The 25,582-nt window shown below is 40.4% G+C and overlaps 1 protein-coding gene across 3 annotated transcripts in view; it reads right to left on the minus strand.

The window, feature by feature from the left end:
- Positions 1–25,582, minus strand: part of LOC138616290 (protein unc-13 homolog C) — a 106,943-nt gene that overhangs the window by 37,468 nt on the left and 43,893 nt on the right. For all 3 annotated transcript variants that reach the window (XM_069690499.1, XM_069690497.1, XM_069690500.1), the window contains exons 13-18: positions 25,149–25,305; positions 24,644–24,712; positions 16,586–16,675; positions 15,363–15,491; positions 9,315–9,448; positions 6,960–7,045 (exon numbers count right to left, since the gene is read on the minus strand). In XM_069690499.1, coding sequence (XP_069546600.1) covers positions 6,960–7,045; positions 9,315–9,448; positions 15,363–15,491; positions 16,586–16,675; positions 24,644–24,712; positions 25,149–25,305 — 665 coding nt within the window. The remainder of the gene's footprint in view (positions 1–6,959; positions 7,046–9,314; positions 9,449–15,362; positions 15,492–16,585; positions 16,676–24,643; positions 24,713–25,148; positions 25,306–25,582) is intronic.

Here is a 25,582-nt window from a genome sequence, read left to right on the forward strand (position 1 = left end):
TCAATCAGTTCTTTATCAATAATTAATTATCTCCATTTCGACTCCCTGTAAGAGCAGAGTCCAGTGTCACATGAGAAAATGTAACCATTAATATGTTACATATACAGTGAAAAAACTAAAATCTAATATATCTAACATGCAATTCAACACGGATCTCTTTTTAGGTTCTACGAGCAGACTATAGCTTTTTGGCGGGTCCATTAAAGGGTTACTTTCAACTGTAATATGCTTTCTAATGATATGCAATGTGATTCATTGATTGAACATCAGCCTTTCACATCCGCTTATAGAAGTGCTTTACAGCTATGTTGGCAATACAGCAGCAATATAACATGATGTACTCTGTAGTGTTGTAGACAGTATAGTCAAATATTAATGTCAATTTATGATACACCCAGGATTTTAAAGACACACATCATCGTCACATACTGCAACAAAAACACACTACTCATATACACAGGATAAAAAATGTGGATAAAACCCAGGATTAAGCACAAAAAAAAAGTAGGTTCTGCCTTCCAAGTTGCAACAAAAGTGGTTTTACAATCTACAGTAAAACACATTATGTGGTTTACAATGTGCCTGCTTACAACACACCTTTATGCGGTGTATGAGCTGTCAAACTCTCCCTTGATTGACAACTTGCCTGTCTTCACTAAAACAAACCCAGAACTCTGATGGCCAGTTGAACCACCAAGAAATGAGCAATATTTCATACAAAGTGTTCCTTTGTGGAACATGACAGTTATGTCCTCCTCCTGGCATGTGTCGCTGTTGGCATGGAGTGACGTACTGACATGAAGAGACAAGATGAGGCAAAGTAGGGGAAGAGGGTTCAGGCTCAAGGAGCGAGAAAGAAGGTATATGTGACTGAGTGCATCTATGATTCTTGTCTCCTTCTGTAACACGGAAACCCTCGGGCAAATCAGAGACACACACAAACACACGGGCACTGCCCACACCTGCTGTGACAGCAGTCAGTAACACCCTAGATGGTCACATGCCAAGCTGCCCTGACTCAGATATGCACACATACAGAGACACAACTGCTCTCTTTTTCATAATTGATCTACTTTAATGTCCATATTATTCTAGAAGTGTAAAGACACAAGGTGTCTTTCAGGGCAACATTTGCTGATAATCTCAGATGAAAACAATCACAAAATTCATATGATTTTAGTGCTAATTGATGTGTCGTTATGCTGATGGCGCACTATTCTGTTCATGTTGACTGAGCATAAATAATTTGTTGGAAATATCCATCTTTGCTCTCTTATCTGCTCCTCAAAAAGCCTTTTAACATCTTTTAACATTTAAAATACACATAAGACAAAAACGTAATTTTTTTTGTAGGGATGGCGCTTTGTTTGCATTTACAATGAAAACATTCAAAGTAACATAGATGCTGCTGCTGAAGCTCAGCCATCACTTTAGAGAACTTACACAATTTTCAGCTCTGGCTGTTTGAAGAATCAGCAATTATTCATTGTGTTTACTTTACTTGTTACAGTTTTGACTGTTTTAGTTTCCCAGATCAGACTCCGGATTATTACAATCACGTTCACTTAATTTTACAATTTGTCACTGGGTTGAATTCTGAGGAAGATCTGCTGGATTGGCTTACAATACAAAACATACAGCATCAAGGTCTCCTCTGGTACAAACAGAAACAGTTTCAAATAGCAGTGCACTGCCAAATGGTGAAACAAGGATAATGGAAGAATACATTTGAAAAGGCTTTTTCACTTTAGGGCACATCAAGTAGCTACATGCTTTTTTATGACAAAAGGAAGTGAATGTTTGAGGCTATATAATGCTCCAGAGCGACTAAGTAAACTCCAGCAAGACAAAGAAGCTCGTGGTGTATTTCTGGAAGAGGAATTGTCCTCTAGCTCCGGTCACTATCCAGGGTAAGAACATCGGGGGGGGGGGGGGGGGGGTTAACACCTACAAGTACCTGGGTGTTCACACGTGTGACAGGTTGGGATGGGGGGTGAATGTGGAGAGATTGTGCAAGGGCCAGAGCCAACTCCACATCCTGAGGTAGCAGAGATCCTTCAGTGAGCTGTTGAGGACTTTCTATCACTCTGTGGTGTCGAGCGCTATCTTTTATGCTGCTGTGTGCTGGGGCAGCAGTATCAGAGCCAAGGACACCAACAGACTTAACAGAATCCCTAGAAAGGCCAGCTCGGTCCTGGGGGCCAAACTTGACACAGTAGAGATGATGGCAGAGAGGCAGATGCTGGCAATGAGGTTGGCAGTTATGAAGAACTCCTCCCACCCACTTCATAAAACACTAAAAGGGACAGAGGAGTACAGTGAGCAGCAGACTGCTCGTGCCCCAACAGGTCATTTCTCCCCTCAGACATCAGATTGTAAAATTCTGAACTCCAGTTCCACTATTCACCCATGCATCATCTCTATGATCATCTGCACTGGTCACTTTTTCTGTTGTCACCATTACTTTAGCACAGCTTCATTCTGCACGGTTCATGCTCTCTGCACAATACTGCATGTACAAATATACTGTAACCCCCCCCACTGCCACTTTATTGCTATGGACACTTCAATTGTAACCTCCTCATCCATGTATCCGTATGCACTGCAACATCTGTCCATACTGCACATGTTGCATGACACTGATGTATCACCGCTGAAACCAACATGAACTGTGATCTTATAAAGGAATATACACTTCTATTAATAAAACAATCCTGTAATGTTTTGCTCTACAGCTATAGTGGTATATGTAAACAGACACATGTACTATATACTGTATATACATTTTTGTATATATATATATATATATATATATATATATACATACTATATAAATTCTCTGTTTATATTTTTTTTTATCACCGTTATAAATACATTTCTATTTTATTTTATTTTGCTTCCTTCTCTGTGTATTCTGTGTTTATCTTGTACATAATCTGCTGGAGCACTTTAATTTCCCTTTGAGATTAACAAAGTGTTATCTTATCTTAATTTTGACAATACTAGAGTGAGATAGAGGCCGTCAATACTTGAGCTTGGTAATTTGGAGCTTGTTTTCAGTAAATACCACTACTAAAGGTACCACAGTAACTTTAACAAAAACCGAGGAAAGGAAACCATGAAAATGTAAATCTCAGCTCACATAACCGAGATCCCTTCATGCTGCTTTATAACGGCTCATTACCTCACCGTAAGAAACATACACATCCATGTGTACAAACACCCCTACGAGTCTGCATGAAATCCAGATGCAAATCTGATGCAAGGGAGCATTTATATTCATACATATCATGTACCCTTTTCCCTGGCAAGAAAGCAGATCACACCGACAACCATCTCATGTAAGAAAAAATATATATAATGTGCAGAATCTATATGTTCCCTTTATACATGTGTATGTGTATATAAAGACGCTGCAGTTTGTCTCCACACGATGCACTGCGCCAGAATATGATATCAAAAATCTGTCAAGTGTGACTAAATATTTTAATTGTCCCCACCAGTGCTCCTGAATTTTAGCAGGTCTGCACACCCACCAATGTGTAGACACGTTTGCCTTTGAACGAATGTCATAAACATATTTTATTACCTCCCCTGAGAACAGCATTTCTAAAGTGAATCACCACAAAGTTCAGAGTTTTGGGGGCATTTTATTGTCGCAAGCCCATCTGAAATCATCCCTGTTCGCAGTTGTGTTGAAGAGCAAGGACTTTGTCATGTGGGCAGCGTTGACAGTTTCAGGAACCGCTCGTGTTTTTAGCTGCAGTGTGAAGGCAAACAGTAAACTAGAAGAGTGAGTGAGTGAAGGAGCGTTGGTGTGGCTGCTATCAGGGTGGACAGAGGTGTGCTGATCGAAGCAGAGCTGGGAGAGCAGTAGTCTGATTCACCGAATGTAAAATGTTGGTATAAACCTGACATTGCTCGACTATTTCAGGTGACATTACACTCTTTTGTTACTGTTTTTAGAGCCGCTGTTGCAATGGGAAACAACAACAACAACAACCTCCAAGCTAGCAAGATACACGCTGAAAATGGCAAGTTTTGACAATTATTTGGATCATGCATTTCGACAGGTCTATTTGTTTTTTTCTGTCTTTTATGAAATGTATCTATTTTTATGCCAGGCTGTAAGTGTTCCTCCAAAACAAGTTCACCCGACACTATTATGCAAAGGCCCCATCGCTCCATCCTGGGCTAAGTACTAGCTACGATGATTGTACGTGGTTTAAAGACAATATAAACAAGCCAGAGCATTTTTTTCCCCCCTACACCTAAATAAGATATGAGCCAGATCATTCTCTAGCAGGGCACGACGCGGTGGTGGGGGCTATGGGAGACAAGTTGAGCAGCATAAAATGTGAATATTGTGGTACAGCTGTATTATGATCCACATTTTGTGATGATAATACATCATGCAGTCCTTCGCCCAAAACAGAGTTCCTGAATTATGTGTTGATACATTTTGCTGATTGTAGTGAGCTGGAATTTATTCCAAGGAGCAGTAAAGGGTGGCTCTGAGCTTTTCAACCAGATGTGGAGGATGAAGCAGGACACTGTTTGAATCACCAGTCATTACAACAACAAAAAAATGATCAAGGTGTATATGAACTGCCAAAAAAAAAGTGCACCTAGGTGCTTGTGCACATAAAGGAAAAAGTTAAGTGTACCAGTGCAACCACTGTAAATGTTAGTCAGGAGCCTTGACATGACACCTGGTTGCTATAGCAACGCAAAAGAGCTTAGCACAGTGAGAGCAGCAGATATATGCAGGGCAGATGAGGATAAATCACCAACAAGCCGTTTGCCTTTTCCCATAGGCACAATCTGAGGAGCATTTTCAATCTTTGACCTCAATCAGATCGTGCAGCTTTTCTTACCGCTGCCCCTCTACCAGAGGAGGCTATGTCATCATCAGGGTAACAAATATCATGGCCTCTGTCATGTTTGATTTAGCACAGATGTGGTTCAGAGGTTCAACTTGGACCGGGCTATATATGCACAAAAAAAACCCCACTGAAGCATCAGCCTAAATGATACAGTGGTGCCACGGCTAATAAGAGGAGCCCTTAATCTCCAATATGAGGTGCGACACATTTGATATGAATCTCTAAGTGGTGTTGGAAATTGAAATCTTCTCCACCCAAATCAAATATGTACAAATCAAATAAACAATGTCAGATAAGATGTGTACCACATTGCCGCAAACAAACATTTAGTGAAGAGGAAGAATGACTTGAGAGATGAGGTGAGCAAACAAGCAAGATGAATTTGGTAAACGTTAGCGAGGGCTGCGTGCTAATGTTATACTGCATGATTTCTGTGTAACAAAGCTTGAAAAGATCCACTGCTTTTTAGAAATGTGATTGTGACAAACTTTATCTGAGCACAACTTGAAAGCAAAAAAATGCATAAAAAGTCAGAACTAAGGGTGATACCCTGCTGAGTCCTTAAGTGCAAACACACATAAACACGCTCACACGTGACCATTTTAACATTCATTCAGAACCCCGGGCATATTAGCACCTCTCTGCACCCATCTATCCTGTGGGGTTTCATCCAGCAGCTACTATCCTTAAAGAACAGCCTCCAGGAAGCTTTTACTTCCTTTTGAGAGGCGAACTGGAAAAAAAAAAAAAAAAAAAAAGGGTGGGGGGGTGGGAGGTGTTGAAGTCAAAACCCGCGTTAGAGCAGGGAACATCTGTCATCATGCCAACAGAGCAGATTTGAGATTTATTGCTGGATCACTGTGAGTGTCTGCGGTATTTGAAAAAAGACTTTCTCGTGTTGACAAAATCTATACTAAACTACCAAAGCTCACAAGAATACTGCATGTGAGTGCCATTTTGCAGTATATTGTTTAAGTTAGGTACGACATGGCTGCCACAAAATGATGGATTTACACTCGAGTAAATAGTGATGATGGGAAAAAAACAGATGTTTTTGTTTTGTTTTGTTCTGTGCTGGATTACTGATAGTTATTTACCTCCTTAATGGGTAAAATTCCCTTTTTATTCCTTTGCCTTGCAGAATGCAGGGATTCCTTCTGATATACTAGTTGCATTATACTGTACTCTACAATGTTAATATAATAAATTTAAAACTGTGTTTATTAGGCCATAACAAGGACATCAAAATTATGCATAATGTGCAGCTGTAGTGCAAACGTCTGCTGGCTGCTGTGCATCTATAATAAAGACACATTTTGAGGGAAGGATTTGGCACTGTTTAACTCAACCAACCTTCTACTGCCTACTGAAACAGTGCTTCAAAAAGTTGCCCACTCATCATGGGTTTAAATCAGAGACACACACACACCTCTGCTTTCTTTCCTGCATGTCCAACTCATTCTGCATCGTAAAGTACTTTAACCCTTAAATGCCCCATAAAAAATTTTGCTCTGCAGATTCTCCTTATTTCACATTACTTATTTTATTTTTCTTCTTTGATTGTGACAGAAACTGGACCACATACGTAGGCACAGTCATACAGGGGCACAAAGTCCTGAGCATCTCATCTGTTTTTTACTGTGCCATTGATCAGTTGCTTATCTTGATTGAAAAAAGTTCCAGTTTCTCTATAGTGATCAATAGAGTGAAAGCAGGAGAGCATAATCTAGATGGGCAGTAGAGCTGACCACAGCCAGACACGGCCGATAAACAACAGCGTGACACCAGGCAATAAACAGCACCCACATACACATAGGAACACCACCGCCACTTTGAACTTGTCCCTGTGTAATTACAGAGAATTGAGTGAGCAACAAATTAGAACCAACTGTTAATTAACAAATAGATAACACATAAACACACACAGTCAGAAGAAACTACTCAGCATACCTATTATTCTTCACCAACACTCAATCAATTCATATCATCCATCTTAATCTCTCTCTCACTCCCTTACACACATACACATGCCCTCCAGCAAGAGATAAGCGTGTGATCAGCAGCCTTACTGACCTTCCATCGCATACTTCATATCCAGGGCAAAGAGGCTCCACGTGATCTCGGCGCTGATCTTGCCCGCATTCAGCTCCTGCGGAAACCTGGTGGAATTGAAACAGATTCCAATCAGACTCATTTCCGCATAATGACATGCTCGAGTGGTTGGCCTGATGGCTTGGCCCAGTCTGAATCTCTAGCAAATGACTTAACAGATGTACAAGAGGACATGGTTGGTGAATCTCATAATCTAATAATCCACCGCCATTTCCAAACCGACTTCAATTGGGGCGGAAGTGAGATGTGTGCACGTGGCTTTAAGATGAGGGAACGTACAGGAGGAGATGACAAAGCAAAGGACAGAGACTCAGGGTGGCAACCTATTTGGTAAGTAATCTGCTATTTTGAATTGCTATAGATTTTCAGTCAAAGCTTGAATGTGAGGTGTCAATGGTTTAATTATACAAATCTTCAAACAGTGATAGGGGGATGTTTATAGATGATGGGGCCTTGGCCTGAGAAAGGTCAATTTATCTGAAAATGTTTTACTTTTGCAGGAGACCGCCTCGTTTGCAGCAACAAACACATTCGTCGGGAGATTTCTATCGAAACAGTAATCATCTGCTCAGTCGGGGCACTCCTGCACAAAACCAATGCGCAAGCCTGCTCACACAAATACACAAAAAATATTTTTGTCTCCACTCCCGCCACGTTGGCACATCCTTTTCTGGAGCAGAGCAACAAATACTGAGACTAGAAGGTTGATTTGTACTTCTAGTGGCAAACATGGAAAAACGAATCCCAGAAACAATTGCTCCTTCTTTTATCTCTATCACTCCCTGAATCTTTCTCTCCACCTCAGTTATTCTTCGGGATTGCACCCACTGCATGGCGCACTGTAGGCGAGACAGACAATGAAAACCCTTCATGGTTAGAATGAACATAATATCAGCAGCCACTCTGTAAATCTATAGATGGTTTACGATTTACTTATGTGTGGTGAAATAAATGTTATCCGCATGAAGAGTATTTCTGGAAATAATCTCTAAAGCTTCTTATGCTTTACACTTCTAAAAAACAACTGGAGCATCCTTTTTTGTATTTCCAATCATAAAATAAATTCTGTAGATCAGTACAGTGGCCTGAAACTTTTGAGACGTTAGATTTCCTTGTAAATATTCTCGGCACAGAGCAACAGACTAACATTCATTTTTCCCTTCAGCTGCAGTGGCTATTATTTAAAGGTAACAAGTCCACTCCTGGGTTTATCGTGAACAAGCCGAGTTGCTGTCATTCTGGAATTTGACTGGGGGAATGTGGAGGCATTTGGGCATGAATATTGCAAATCTATCATTAGACAGTGTAGGAGAGACGGCTCAGGGCATAAACAGAGTCTTAATAAGCGTTTTAAATCAGCAAGAAGAAGGAGAAAAGAAAAAGGGGGAGGCATTTGAGAGGATATGTACGAGCGAGGCTGAAAGAGAACAAAATACTTCATCTTATTTCTTTTAAGGCAAGCGACACTCCATTTGCCTTAGGTCATATAATTTGTTTATTGTATTAACAAATCATCTGAAGGGTGAACACCTTCCACCTCCCACAACACCATCACCACAGCCAGCCCCGTTTTTGCAAACAAATCTCTAATATGTTATATAATTCAGCAACAGTGCGTGCTTCTTTCATCCATCCATACGATGGCTCGCCATACAAACCATTTTTCACTGCTGGCCTCTTCACAGATTTCTTGCGCAACACTGCGCTCATTCATGTCTCCACAATCAGGAAATATATTTTGCAATTTTACAAGAGCTATTCGGCAAAGAGATTTTTGTTTTTGTTTTCTCTCATGCTTTCTTACTGACTTCTCTAACTAATTTAAAAAAATAACTAAAAATAATCAATAATAAAATCAGATACACTTTTAGAAGGTGTCTGTTTCATGTTGTGTAATTAAAAATGAAGACAGAATTAAGCTGAATAAATAAATATTTTATGAAAAACTGTAAATATTGAACAAATATGTAATCAGTATTAGTCATATCATGGCCTCAAAAAGGTAATTTTTTAAAACACTTACCCAAACCTACAGAACTAATTGTAAACCTAAACAATATTGATGTTCATTTGTGCAAGGAGGGTTCGGTAGAGATGATATTAGCACTTTAAATAAAGGACACGCTGGCAAATTATAGTTCAAAGGATACATTATAACGTTAACAAAATGTTCAAAAATGTATGGGTAAGCAGAATATTCAACCTCTCTCTACAAAAGCTGAAATACCAACCCATTATGTGCAGTTTGAATATGCATCTGATCAGATTTCTGTATAAAAAATAATGCACATTTAGTAAAAATAAAGAAGTACATACTGGTTAACGACTGGAGTGTAAGCCGTGCGGTCCTCGTCGATTACAGACACCATGAGAGTGATGAGCTTTGGCCAGAAGTCCAGGTTCTTTATCGATGGTCCCTGCTCCTCTCTGGGAAGGTCCTGCTTCCGGCTCTATAAAAAAGGAAATATGAACGGTTACCAAATATGCAGTATATCACTTGTAATTGGTAGTGTCTGAGTCCACTATTCTCATGCGGATTTCAAATGATCCTCACAGGCAGTAGGATTTACAGACAAAAATGCAAATAAACTACACTGTCTGATTAACTTCATCTCACTAATATCAGCCTCACTGTTTATTGTTCTGCTTTTATATTTCTGCTCCAAACCAAACATTTCCTATTGCTTTTAGCAAACCATAAAAGGTGGCTTTTATTGTGAAGTAGGTACATTGTATTTGTATTGAAGCCAAAACCAGACATGGTAAGTTAAGGCATTTTTTCTGACAGTGGATTAGTCTTAAATATTGAAGTGAGTAATTGCATAAAAGATGTTTGACGAAAAATGGCAGAGACCTCAGCAAGGAAACCAAATCCTTTTACTGTGTCCTGCTGTTCTGAGAAAAAAATATTTGCGCCGTGTGCAGCATGAAATTAGATCGCAGAGGCTCATATCATGGTGGAAAAAGGCAGATTACAAACTGAACTCTTTACTATATCAGCATGAGTTTGTTCGGCTGCACTGGGAACAGGCACACTTGTTGTTCTTGACTCGAATTTCTGACTGCGTAGCTGCACAAAGAGTATTTTTTTTTAGCAGAATGTGACATTACTGCTACAATCAGTAACCGGGTGTGTTCTCACATAAACCAGGGCTGAAATAAAAAGAATAAAAACGTAGTTTAAAAAACATTGTTAATAATATGTGTGTAACGTATGTAGATGTGTGTGCGTGTCGGAGTCTGCCGCAGAAATCTCTGTTGCTCTACTGGGGTGAAAGGTGTTTAATCCAAAGCGTCTCACTGACTCTACCATCTGCTCATCTCACACTGAGTGCGACCGCACTGATCTCCAGTCAGCAAGTAACTGTCCCACTCGATCACTCCACAAAAAACAAGAAAGGCCGCCCACACAGTAAAAAACAAAAAAAAACAGCTGAGTTCACATACTGCCACAACTTCACGCATACTGACAGCCCGGCATCATGCGCAAGCACGATGGCATGAGAACACACCTACACACTTATGCACCCTGACAATGACAAATATTATCCATGACTACGGACTAGGGGAACATACACTTCTGAGAGGATGCAATGAAAACACATTCTCTCATTTGTGTTCATCATTCTGACTGAAGCAAAATGTATTTCTAATGAAAAGGAAATTCTGTTAACAATGAAACATATTCAGATCAGTTATTGAATAAGTTACGCTGAATTATTTAACAACCTTCGGTATATTGACTTTGGTGCAGAGGAGATGTTGTACAGAGAGCTGTGAGAAAGGAAACGCTACGAGTCCATTTATTCTCAATACAATCCCGACACACTCCAATCAAATACTGCAATAATCAACTCGCGTCTGATGAGGTTGATTCTTGTTTTATATATGCGGTGATGAACGGCATGTTACGCTGTTACATATCGGGCTGACATTGCATTCGGAGGAATTTAATCTCACCGGAACAAGAAACACCGACAGAGTTTACAGCTGACAGCGACAGTCGATCATCTCAATCCAGGGTGTGCTGCTTTAATCATTCGGGTTTGGTGCTGAAAAGGTTAAGTCTATCATCCAGTGCGCCACAGACATGAAAAGAGATTACTACTCATCCCAGGTTTCATCGCATGGATCATATTGATCTAAGGCTCATGAATTCCTACTGTAATTTTCACATTGGCTCAGCACCCTGGCCATTTTCTATGGAGCACACATGAACATGATAATGGTGGAGGCAACAGAAGGAGTGTCTGAACTTCATATTAAACAGAATCTTGAGTGTGTCGTGACTTGCAGTTTAAGCAGGACAAATGGTAACCTGCGTTCACATGTTCTCAAAAAAACGACAGCATGGGCTACAAGAACTGATGAAAAATGACTGAGAAGTGCAACCACGCTGTGATCATAAATAAAAACAGGCAGTACTAATGACAGATTTACTCTTGCCAACAATCAATACAGCTACAATATTGAAAGGTTAACAAGTGATTACCAGTAAAAAGAAAATTAATATCTGGTATGAGAGGTTGGGACCATGAGGGGGAGACATGCTACTACATGCCGGAAGGTAAGTTTCTGTTAAATTGGATACATGAATAATAAAACAAATGTCTCAGCAGGAGGTAGGTCAGCTATGCAAAGCCCGTCTATGCGTGCATTTGTGTGTGCATGCATAACTATATGCATATGAAGGGCACTAAAGGGCATGTCAACCCTACTAAAATGGATGAATCCCACTAAAATGTAATGTAGAACCCCTTTGCTTATTAGTATTCACTTCAGCTAGGTACAAATGCTTTGACTAGGGTGATTGAGTAGCCTGAAGTCTTTTTACAGTCAACAATACACCCATGGGCTTCACTCTCAGGTGGAGTAGGAGGTGAAAACGGCACTGATCTAACAGTTCGGTGCAGGATCACTACTTCTGGTGCACAGGGTGCTGAGGGCACTGGCATAAATATTGATGGCAGTGTACAACTCCTCTAGGGGGTCGCGAGTGGTTTATGTTTATTGTTTAGCACTTCCAGTCCCTATGTGGGTGAAATCAGCATTAGCATACAATCTGCTCCTCATCAATTCTCTCAATGTGACACAAATTACAGATTCTCTGATTGAAGGATGTTCTCGGAGAATGTGATCAGATTCCCAATAGAAGGAGCCGTTGGCAGAAGCTGAAGCTGCTGCGATGCATTTTAAGGGCCCGTGAAAATAGTTTGTATGCGTACGTATTGTGTGTATGGAAAAATACACATAATCTAAAAACAAATTTCAAAAGAGCAGTTAATTCCACCACTTGGTTATGGTTGACAAATATGTGAAAATGCTGGTGAGAAACATACATATCAAATCAATTTGGATTGCTTGCTCAATAAGTGTTCTGTCTTCGAGCTTCTTCTCACAAATAGGCACAGTGGATTCCTGCCTGTGAATGCCTGTAAACCATCAACAAGCCACCTCTTCAGAAACCAATGTCTTCTCTTCTCCTCTACTTATGCATAAATATTTGCATCATGCATAAGAAGGTGTGCGTATGTACTTTTTTTTATAGATGCATGTTAACAGGTATTTCTGGTCTGTATACCATGGGTACTTCTCTACCTTTCGTTCCTGGCCGATGAACCAGAGGACAATTCTGATTCTTTGGTATTTTGTCCTTTTCCATGATTCCTTTGCCCTCTTTCCAATTTCTTTTAAGTTTTGCTTTCAAAAATCCTACCATTACAGCCAGGACTTTAGAAACACTTAAGCCAGATTCCCCTTTCCCCTCCCTCCCCCGACTCATTTTACACCCAGGCAGAAGCAGAGAGCTTTGTTGTTATGTTATGCAAGACGCCTCGTCGTGGCTGGGATATTTCACTGCTTGCCTGGCCACTGTGTCAGCTCTCATGTCGCCACACTCAGTCACTGTTAGCAACTGGAGAATTGGGGTCCGCGATGCGCTCTATCTGTCGTGTCAGAGGCTACCTACTGCGTGTGAACATAATAATTTATAGCCACAATGAGGTTTACTTTGGGGTGAAGCTGATGTCTCTGTTCCTCTGCCGTGGAGGAAACATTGATGGAGAGGCTGTCTACTGTGAAACTGTGGTGGACGAAGATGTAATTAGCGTGAGTGTCTATCTCACCGGTTTGGTAATTGCTTACAACCCCCCAGGCTGTTTAAACAAAGGAAGTTTATTATTCAACTTTTGAGCAGATTGCACCCTATTACGACCTAAAAAGACATTATCCTCTGCGGCGTGGAGGCCATTCTCCTTGGGAAGCAAACCGGAAAATAATCAGGCGGAGCTGCCTGTTGACTGATTATTTACTCAGGTGACCCCAAAGCGCAAGTAAACCAGCACACAGAGATCGTTATGTGTTTGGAGAAGCAAATCATAAGTGATGCCGTCTTTTCTTGAATGTGTAAAATAATTTTTGGTTCTCAATCTAAAAACCTTCCTGCACTTGCATATTGTTGATATTCTATTAACATCACTTATGAGTAGGCAGTATGACATCATAACTTCATGCAAAGACAGTATATCATTAATGCTGAAACTTATTTTTGGAGCCCTTACATTATCCTTGTGGACAAAAAAAGCCTGAAAACAACTGAGCGCTGCCTCATGTTTGGCTGCTTTCATACAGCTCTTCACTGCAGGCTCTCTTTCTTACGAGGGTGCAATGTTTCAGGCAAAGTTTGCGATAGACAGCGTGTACATTTTATTGTCTGGTAAATGGCAGTCATGACATAGATTATTGATTTCCCTGCATTTAAATATATCAGTACAAAGCACACTAAAGCTGAAACGGTGAGTGTGATGTCAGGTTTATGACAGGCTGAAGGTGATACATGATAAAGGCATGATGACAGGTGTCAGCACTTGGTAGAAAATGTAAGTGTTTTTAACTTAAGTCTCTAAATATTAATAAATTAGAAGTGTCTCTAAGTAATAATTGGATTCAAAATTAAGTTATTTTCCTGATATTATTTGGATATTGCTTCTACATTTATCTAGGCAAAGCTACATTAAACAGCTTACGTTTTGCACTGATCGTAAGATCATGACGACTCCATTAAGTGTCAGTTATCTAGTTATTGTTGCCTGTCTGCCAGGTTAATTACCAGATGTAAAGTTGCTCAGTGAAGATGGATGATGACTGCATAAATCGGTGCAGTATCCTGTGAGTTTCTCCCATTAAAACCAGCAGCTGTTGCTCAAAGTGCGTATACTCATCAAATCATGATTCAAAAACGCAGAAAATATTATACTAAAAACCATTCCAATAATAATAATTTAAAAAAAAAAAAGCCCATAGGCATATATTATATTAGACTGCTTGCCATTACCCTGTGTACTGTACATAAAAACACAGCTTCATGGTGGAAATGGTCTTTTTCTGCCTTTTTTTCTCAATGAGCCAGCAGTGGGCTGGGTTATAGGTTTCATGGCAGGGAAGCGATAACAACCACAAACATAATGCAAGAAACAAAGGAATACTAAAGTTGAACAGATGGCACACAAATCCTACACCAAAACATGGGTGAACAAATGCATTTTAAAATTGCTGTTTGCAGTATTCAGCTTAAAAAACGTTTTTTTTTTTTGTTTTGTTTTTTTGTAGGATTCACAAATGCCTGTTGCTTCAGCTAAAACGTACAACAGGTTGAGTGATCAACCACTACCAGAAGATATAATTCTTAAAAAAAGAGACCAGATTTGAAATGTAAAAACTCTGGGCAGCATTAAGGACTCAATCTGCATGTATCCACTATACATGTGCATTTCTTCTTGCCTCCCTGTGCTTTGGAAGGAGGAGAAATAAGGAGTGACGAGGTCAAGTGTCTGAGTGACCAACAAGCCAGTCTTCACAAAGTAGTTGTGTGAAATCGACGTGGTAGCAGACCTTTCAGATTGTGAGGCATGCAGCAGGTCTATCCTCATGCTGTAATTTTTTACTTGCACAGGTTTGCAGATGCCTGGCACAAGAACCATGCAACAGGCCTTTTTTTTGATTAAACAACCTGGCACTTTACCAGCTTCATATTTTTGGACATAGATGAATGCACGCACAACAACAGTACAGCCACTGTTCCTCTCAATCTGTATTGAAGCTTAATTGTTTTTTGGTGTAATTTGACTCAGTTCAGGATTTTAACAAGTAAATCCAATTGAATCATCACAGCAAGTGTTTAAGTGACACCTTGTTAAATGTGCATCACCACAAATGCCTGAATAAATGTGAAGAATAGAGATTCAAAGATTTTGGCAGCTGTTCACATTGTACACGGCACATGAGTTTGTTGTTGTGGAGTATTTCTGTTCACCAGAAGAGGTCTGATTTTAGGTGGTAATAATCTACAGGATATAATATGGTTACCTGGTCCAGGAGCTGGTTGTATAGTTCGTGACAGTTATCAAAAATGTATTTGTACGTAGAGTCCAGACACGCTTTCACACAGTCCTTCACCACCATGCTGGCTCTTGGTGGACTCTGGAGCTCCTGTACCTGCGCACACATAAATACACAGGTGATTAAAATCCATCAGGTGAGCTCTTAGGGTTCAGATCTTCTCCTGGGCCCCTGAACAGTTAATATAACGTAAAAATCAAATATTGTATGGACTGCTCGTAACCCAAATCAATTAAATGTCTGCACTACGATGTAGCATCCATCAGTGAAAAAGTAGTGCTATCATATTACACATTTGAAACATTTATAGCAAGATATCACTTCCTAGTGGAAAAAAAGGCTACCTACTTACATGTATTATGCATATTGTAATTGACATGCGGCCAGAGTGGCATTGAGGCGCGTGTGCATTACATCATATAGTAATACTATAGTGTGAGCAGTAGCGCATTTTGTATACCCAGTAAGGCTCAGCATGGGCATGGCACAGAGTGAAAGCTTTGATAACCTAAAGTGACAGTTTTCATTCCTTTGCTCACAGTTGCCATCTTAGCTATGCCTCAGTGCTCCAGCGCTATAACGACGCTCCCACCAACAAGTCGGTATACTGTGCGTGTGTGTGTGTGTGTGTGTGTGTGTGTGTGTGTGTGTGTGTGTGTGTGTGTGTGTGTGTGTGTGTGTGTGTGTGTGTGTGTGTGTGTGTGTGTGTGTGTGTGTGTGTGTGTGTGTGTGTGTATGAGCACTGGAAGCCTTTTGGTTTATTGTAGGATGCAGGTCACCACATTACACAAAGCCAACACTACTGTTTTAGCCTGCAGGCATGACATTGTGCACCAATACATTACTTGGTTTTAAATGGTCAGTGGTGTTTAAGGAATTATGAGATTGAATTGATTTCACCTAAATGAGACATGCCTAAAATCAATCTGGGTTTATATTTATAATGGAATGTTGGGAGATTTAATGGCCATGACCAGTGCTGAAGGTGTCTGAGTCACTCGGGCATTGGCACAGCACTTTTGTGATAAAAGGTTATAACTCAGATGTATATTCGAGGTATACAAAGATTACACGCTGTTGTGCTCCATCATCATTTACTACAATCTTGCATGCTCCCCTGTTGCCATTTTGAATTGTTCACTGCCAATACAACCTACACACTCTCTCACACACTCATTCACACAAATTACCTTCATCCTGAAGAAGGTGATGCTGGTCAGCAGATCAACAGTGGACTTCAGATCTTGGAGACGCTCTGGGTTTCCTGCAGGGAAGTTATCCTGGAATAAAACAGAGAGAAGGAAATCACATGAGGACAGATGACGTCTGGTTCTAACATCACACACCTCCACCTACGATGTCACAAAACGATTATGGTCAGAACATAAAAATTGATTACAGAGCAATGCCCAGCAATCATAACGGAAATACTGTCTGTCTAATCTTTTAGTGGACAAGGGAGGTCTCTGCTGATGAAAACCTCTATTTCAGGGCCATCAAGTCATCAGGCAGTGCAGAGCAGCGTGACCGGGAGCATATAAAGCCCTGACAACTCTGAGGAAAGGCAATGCTGCCCCATACATTACCCTACTTCTCCTACTCTCTCAGTTCCCTAATACAATTTTGCTTGTTTCCCATCCCTCCTCTGCTCTGTCAATAAATGCACACTGGAGATTCGGCAAATGGAGCCAAATCTTAACAGCTGCCTTCAGGCTAGACAGCATCTATATGAGATCAAGGCCAATCAGCAGCAACAAAACTCACCTGACATCTTCGGGACGTGAGCAGCAGAGAGTTTTATTGGGTTGTTAAAAGATTTAAGATTACCAGTTTCCAAAGAAGGAGCAAAATACACAAAACAGACTTTTTAAGAAAGATTTTTGAACACAACCTGAAAGCTGGTCTCAAAAGTAACCAGCAGAAAAGATGTGGATGGCCTGTTAATGCTTCACAGACAATCGGCAGTCTACTGAGAGCTTACAGTATATTCCTCTGGACCTATGATTAATGGGAAAAGTCAAGTTTAAAGGTGAAAGTGTAGTCCCCACTAAACTAAACAGCCTCCAGGCAAACAAGCTTGACTCACATCCTGCACATGTAGACCAGTTAGACTATATTTGGCTGCTGATGTGGAAAAAAGAAAAGAAACTTGGTAGGAGGCTGCTTTTCTTATTCTTTCTCTTTTTTTTTCTTTTTTTTTGGTTTGGCCGTTTGCATCATCAACTTTTACATGAACAATGCAGTTGTTGGAGTATTTCGTCATTTGTCTCAGGCTGAAAGATTGCATCGAGTTTAGATTTTAAAATGTTATACAAGAAGCTTGAGCATCCAGTCTCAACCAACCTTCAACAAATGTCTCAGAATATAAATCCTTCAATCACAGGGAAAGAAATGTTTTTTGGTGGGGGTTTTTCAGCCGCCAGTCTCACCATTACAGCATGGAGCCCATAAGAGCCATCAATCACCAACCTTTCTCTCCCTGCTGACAGTGGCATTTCTCTTACACTAACCTCCCATGTATGTAGCCTTAAAACACAAGTGAAACCATTAGTCTCTTTGAAACATGGATTCTATACCGCGGCATCGCTGCAGCCTTGAATGCCGCTGTCTCTACAGTGTATGTACTGGAATCATAGTGCTGCAACAACAGCTCAATATGTCTTTGATTTGTTTGTTGTCTGTGCTGCAGATTTTATAGCCTGAAACTAATTGAAACTGCACTGCCAAATAGTAATTTTGAAAAATAAAGATAATCCACTCAGGCTCCTGCTCCTCGAGTCAAACTAATCTGTGCTTTCTTGCTTTTCCAGAAGAGCCATTAACACCTTTATCTACAGGAAGAAAATCATCCAAGAAAGCTGAAACTCCTCTCAAATGGCAATTTTCACCATTGCCAGTCTGCCTTTCAGTGATAATGGAGGTCTGATCCATCATGAAATTAAAAAAATTCATTCAAATTGAACCAAGTAACATCTTATATCATATTTCATACATTTAAATGGAAAAATCCCTCAGAGTTTATCATTTTAAATACGTTAATTCCTGTGGTGCATTCCCTTACATCAGGAAGTGATCTAGCTGTGTAATTATGGTGATTGAAGTCGAGAAAAGTTAAGTGCTTATTGACACTCACTTTGGCTGCTGTAAATGAGGAATAACAACTAAATATCTACGTACAAAATGTTAATGATCTCAGCCACAAATCTAATTTGACATTTGACAACCTGTTTTGATTGTAGATGGCAAGTGTTCACGAAAATGCATAAATTTTTGACTGCATCTGTGTAAAGCAAGGAGAAACTGAATGAGATTCATCGAAATAATAATTGCTGCTTACGCAGAAAACCAAAGGTTGGGGTTTTAACAGCTTAAAACCGCATTTACTTGTGAACTAGTAAAGTGGTCATTACAAACACAAGAACTTGTAATTCAGCCTCTCTCTGTTGCTGTTAAACATATAATAATGATTTATCCAGGGCCAAGCTCTCGTTGTTTGGTGTTTCTAGAGGCGGTAAAAGGAGTGAAAATAACTTTTCTAGCTCAACAGTTACTGTGCCTGAAAACACAATGCTAGAAAATAGACTTCTTCCCTAGAAAAAGAAAAAGAAAACAAAGGGGAAAAGAAAGAACATAAAATAAAAGATTTATTGCCTGCAAGCAGACAAGCGTGCCAAAAAAATGCAAGCATCTATCTCTGAGCCAAAAGTAGAGACAACATCAGCGCTGCCTTACAAAGTTGACAGAAAGTCCATTATGAGATGAGATGAGGAGTGAGTGATGCTGATGAGCTTTTAGTTCTTTGTCTTGGTTCTCGTCTACATTAGATGTTCTGTTGGGCCGGTGCCTACACTAAGTGCAAAGCTCCACAGTGGTGACTGCTTAGCATCAAAGTAAAAAAAGATCAGCATATTTCTGAAAAAAAAGAAAACAGTGCAATCAAACCATTTACAACTTCAACACCCTTTTATGATTTAAAATTTGATGTTTTATGTATACTAAACACTGTGTACGGCTTCATAGCTTCAGTGTATGGATTAGCTCTTCTTTAATATTTAACATTGTGGGTAGGATGTCTCTTTATGTGCTGTGGCATTGTGTTAAAAATATTCACTTTGATCTATGCTGATTAAAGTGACTGCAAATTTGCTGGTCAAACACCAGGCAACAAGTGAAGCGAGTGCAGGTAATCATGTGGAAAAAGAGATCAGAAGTAGTCACGCACTGACGAGCACAGGACCACAAACTGCCACAGGAACCACTGCACCGGTCAGGCTGCAGCCTGACCATCCTGAGCCGAGGTATGTTGTGCGTCAGTGAATTTGTATGTCTACTGTTTTTCAGATATAAACAGAGCAATTATTGAGTGTACAACATTATATTATCGATACATATAGATTTTATGTTTTGTGAATATAGGGACATATTTTAACATCCGCTCTGACAGTTTAAAAAGTTTTGCTGTTTTAAAAAGGCAGAAGTTAATGCATATCATATTACGCAGAAATTAAATATTCTCGACAGTCCGGGCCTGGGAGGTTTTCCTGGCATATCCAGCTGATAGGAGATCCTGGGGTATAACCAGAGCATGCTGGTGAGATTATATATCTCATCTGGCCTGGGAAAGCCTTTGGCCCCAGGAGGAGCTTGAATGTTGATGGGGAGAGGAACGTCTAGATTAACTTGCTTTGGCGGCTGCAATCATGACACACCGCCCCATTAGCGTTAGAAAATGAATAGATGGATAGGCAAAGAACTCTTTAAACCACGCGTTTAAACCATGGTTAACATTGAATATCAGTGTTTCCTCCTTGTTACTTCAGCAGCAGAACTTCACACATTTGTGTGTTCTGTTCCCTTTCAGTAACTTTCTAATTTTGTTTTTCTCTCCCCGTCACAGTTGGCACTGAGGTTTCTTATCTTCTGCATGTTGTGAAAGGTGATACCAATTTGTCTCTTCTGCTTGGATTTTCACGTCTGTCATAAATTTCAAAGGGCTGGGACTGGATTATGCAGGTTTTTCCTCTGCAAAGAACAAAATGACCCAAAATACTCGCAGCAATGGTTATGTAGCTTTTGTTTAATCCAAACATTTTCTTCCTCCAGAAGGTAGAAAACTATGTGAGAATGACAGAAGCTGGCGGGAAAAGTTTGTATCTTGTCAGTGCCTTGTTGATATTATCCCACAAGTACAGTTGTTTGTTTGTGTGATGCTTCATCAGCTCCATCAACAGGTGAGTGTTACTGACTACGACACATGTAGACACGCTCTATAGAGAGCTACAGGTGCAGTACGGAACAATTACACTCCACATTCTTTACATTGCTGGAGGCAACAGAAGTGCCACATAGCAACAAGCTAGTTGTTTGCATTAAGTAACCGTTTCTCTCAGGACCAGCTGAAATACTGCACAGTGCTCCATCTTAAGAGAATAGCACACAACTCCCAGAGGTGCTTACTGAACAAACATCACTTTATATCAATCTGCCCAAACTAAGCCAACAGCCCAAATCCCGCGCAGCATGTTCTGAATACTGAGATGTTATGTTCGACCCACAGAAACTTGCAAATCCCAGCTGGGACAGACTGCAGAAGGTGTCACCATGTGTCAGCGCTATTGGAATAAAGTTGGAAGGGAAGAAATGCATATGTAGCAAAATGTAGAGTGGCAGCTGCACCGGGGCTCCCTCCTTGCTGATTCAAGCCCTCTGTTTTACAAAAGCAAACTCAATCTCCCTCAGAATGTCATTATAGGGAAATCCATACGGTGAACGGGCGGAGCAGCCAGATCTGAATCTTATTACTGTCCAATAGTGGTAGGTCGGCTCGGCGGGATGGCTTCAGAAAGTGAGAAAATGAAGAGAGAGTCTGAAGTGTGCGCTGATGTGGATGTGTGTGCGTGAACCACTGGTCTGTGGCAGGTTTGACAAGAGAGCAGCAGGGCAGTGTTGGCAGGTGAGGCCCACGTGATATGCTGTGACTTCTCTCAGTGAACGTGTCATTGTCAGACAGCCACAGGCCATCTGAAAATAAAAGAGGCCATCTCGCCTTCACTTAACCCTCTCTCTCCCTCTCTGCTGCCCACCCAGGCCTCTCAATCCTCATCTGTTTCTTCCCTTCACTCTTTCCAAATCCATCTCTCTCCCTCTTTGTCCAAATCCCTTCCCTTCCACCTCCCTCTCTCAGCTTGTTTAATACACCTCTCTTTCCAAATCGTCGTTATCCCTCCCGCACCATTTTCAACTTCATTCTCCGTCTCCCTGAAATCCGGTCTCTCGCTGTCTTCCTATCCACTTGTTTTCTCCTTTCTTTTTTCCATCATAGCCGCACAGTAGTATCCGCTGCGTTCAGGGTGTGTCTCTGTAATCACGTGGCTGCACACGGAGCTCTGTGGCAAAGAACAAGGGAACCGAGGCAATCACACACTCAATGACACGTTGCCTTCTGTGTGACATTAAAGGTGAGAGGGTCATCTTTCAGCTACAGTTCACTTTGTCATGCCTCTGGCTCGGAGAGAAGAGTGGATACGTGTGTGCTCAGGTGTGAATACCTGTGTGTGCACATGTGGGAGTGTGAACATGAGGTGGGAAAAAAGCAGAAACAAGTCTGCAGTACGTACGTGGATCTGAGCACACGGACATGAATGCACATGTGTGTATAGAGGGTCAGAAGAATACTGTAGGTGTGTGAGTGTGTGGTGGCTAACAGGATTAGCTCTCCTGGGATTGTTCTAGGAGATTATGTACTGTATGTCAGGATTTCAATTTGCCTGAGTAGGATATGGCAGCACCTTCAGCGGCCTGAATGTAGCTGATCTGGAAAATCCTGAGGCTCAGGTTTCCTTATTTTATCATTTTTTGGGTTGTCAAATCTGAAACCTGCATGATTGGAATTTATTATCATTATATACTTTAAGTTTGGGTAGGGTAACAATGATTTAGATTTTTCTTTTGAATTCAGAAGTTCTTCATTGAGGGGTAAACTGATGAGGTGTACACAAGTGAAGGTAATTTTATTCACTTAAATTCTAAGGTAATTGATCTATTTCATATAGCTTCTATTGTTCATTCCATTTTAGTTTACTATAAGCATGTCATTTCATAAAAAAATAGACATATTTTTATTTTAGTACACTAAATAAATGAGGTACATTATATCTATTAGAGAGCCAACAACAAAAATCTGTGAAAACAAAAGCAAAAATGTCGTGCCAGATGAAGATGTGTGGACACAGCTAACATATAACATAATACTATATTGTAATAATGTATAATGGTTTCAGCGGTTTACATCAAACAGGTTCACGGTACGGCTGTAAGAAGTCAACCAGAAAATGTGATATAAAGCACGACAATCAAGTTCACACAGAGCTGCGACCTGATGCTCATCACTCAGTAACATTCTCCAAATGACCATGAAGTGTGAACCGATATCACACAACAAAGGGGCCTGAAAGTGTGACCAACTCCACAGAGCGATGAAATGGTACAATATCTGTTCTTACAGAGAAAACAACAGCTCCAAGCATCTATGTGAGGGGGAGGGGAGACCAATTCAACACTGTCACTAACTAGGGCCTCAAAATGACCAATGAACCATTGATTTGATTCAATACCTCTCCAACACAGTACTGATACAAACTGTTAACATTCACAAACAATTCTTAAAGTGCTGTTTTAATTGGACAGGCAACAATAAATGCACCATATTATTATATTGCCTTTAAATGTTCTGCTTTCCCCTCTCCAGTGTGCACATCACCTCACTGTAGTGCTGACGAATGTATTGTTAAGTGGCTGAATGTTAATGAAGTTTCAGACTTTGGATATTGCAGCTAAACCATTAAAAATTTAAAAAAAAAAAAGTATGTCGCAGAAGGAAAACATAACTGGCCAATTAATAAAGTTCACAATTTGGAAATGATTTGCTTGTTTTTTATATCAGAAGCATTCATTCAAATCAACCTGCAGATATGGTCGAATTAAAGAAGTGGAGTACACAGCCTACTTTACAGAACTTTACAACCCGTCCATGAACCACCATTTCCAGACAGAGAGTGCTGAACGCTCACTACAGAGTCACTTTATTGGACAATGAGGACCACTATTTCTTGAGATGCCGAAAGGCCCGGTGACATTGAGAGCTGATTATTGATCTTTATGTGCCCTGCTACAGCAATGGCTACACTCGGCTGTAAACTGCAAGAAGACTTTGGATATTTATAATTTAGGTCATTTTTAATGGAATTTGATTCAGTTATTTCTGCGTTTGTTATGTTGTCTATATATCTTTAATTTATTCTTTTTCACATTACACCTTTGGCTTCTCATTTCCTTTAATGTCGCAGCTTAAGACCACAAAGTAGTCTGAGCTGTATACGATGAATGAGTGTGGCACGTGACATTATCAAATGTCATCCTCGGTATGACACATCACCAAATCTACAATGACATTTACCTTAATCCCAATATTTATAGTAAAACACCTTTAGACTTGGCAATAATGCACATCTTGTATGTTACAGATATAAAAGCTGTATTCACAAAAGAAGAGGATCCAGTCAATGACCATGTGTGAAGGGCGAGACACACACACACACACACACACACACACACACACACACACACACACACACACACACACACACACACACACACACACACACACACACACACACACACACACACACACACACACACACACACGCCATTAACAACAAAGTGTAACGTTATTGCTGCTCCACACCAGATAATAGACAGTGTAAACAGATTTAACCTCATCTCGAGGCCTGTATCAAAAAATAATCAGGCAGCAATCCGGTCAAAAATAGATGCCAAACACCTGAATTCAATGATGCAATTACTCTTAGTAAATCACCTGCAATAAAAAGGTGCAAAAAAAAATGTGCAAACTTTGAGGAAGGAACACGCAATTTAATACCCTTTATTTGAGATCTCAGTACATCATGCCCTAAATGTTAATCAGCATTTTCACAGAAACAGAAAGCTGTCCCTGCAGCGTGAAACAGACACATTTTAATGTCCAGTGAAAATGTTTGTATGTAAACTGACAGATGATCCTCGTGTTGTCGTGTCACAGAGACAGACATGAACATGACACACACACACACACACACACACACACACACACACACACACACACACACACACACACACACACACACACACACACACACACACACACACACACACACACACACACACACCATATGTAAAGATGTCATACATACCCGATATTTAGAGAGGTCGATCCTCAGCGAGTTATGCAGCTGGTCCAGTAATTTGACAAATTTCTCCCTCTGTCAGGAGCAGAATTGAGTATTTCAGTTCAGAGTGTCACCACATCGAAAGAATTGTGCCTGAGAATTTATGACACCACGTGGCCTGTTGCATTGCTTTGCCTGCAGTGATTCATTTTTACTTCCTGGACGAAAATTTAGTGGTTCAGCAGCATTGCCAGAGTTGGCTTAAAAATATTATTTGATGCCTTACAACATTAGCTTATTAAAACGTTAAATGGAAAGCACTGGAAGCTGTGTTGTTGATTTTGAGGGCACAGCCTGCTTTAGACAAATTCAATATAAGGTTGTAAAAAAAGCAATAGATGCTACTTAAGTCTAACTGGTGACTGTATAGATCCCAAATTCTGTTATTTAGCTCTGCTACTATCTCCTGTGCATCACTGCTGTAATGACTGTGGTTGTCAGGCAACAAGACAATAATAGGTGCACTTACCCCAAAGTTGGAGGCAGCGAATCGGTCTGAAGCGGAGGCAGTGGTTGTGGTGGTGGTAGTGGTGTGGGCAAAGTACGCATTGATATTAGCGAGTAGGCTGCTCATCACTGCTGGAACACCGGGACACATGTACTTGGCGGACAGACAGGAGAAATGCCTGCAGAGGAGAACAAACAGCTATTATCCTACAATAAGTGTCTCGGAGAATAAGAGACTTAGACATCAGTCCTCCACCAAGGAACCAGCTCCGATCACGTTAAAAAGTACAGACAATTTCAAAACCCACATCAACTAGACAGTCCCAGAGAGGTGGATGAAGGACTCCACATGCCCCGAAGAAATTCTCAAACTCCACAAGTTAAACAAGTGCTGAAAAAAACATACATAGTTACAGAGTTGAGAAAAGATATCCTGTTCTGCTTCTATCAATCACT

Source organism: Brachyistius frenatus, unplaced genomic scaffold (genome assembly GCF_029030835.1).
Source record: "Brachyistius frenatus isolate BFR_SWC_R1_liver_20210118 unplaced genomic scaffold, ASM2903083v1 Contig_9, whole genome shotgun sequence".
NCBI classification, from domain to species: Eukaryota; Metazoa; Chordata; class Actinopteri; family Embiotocidae; genus Brachyistius; species Brachyistius frenatus.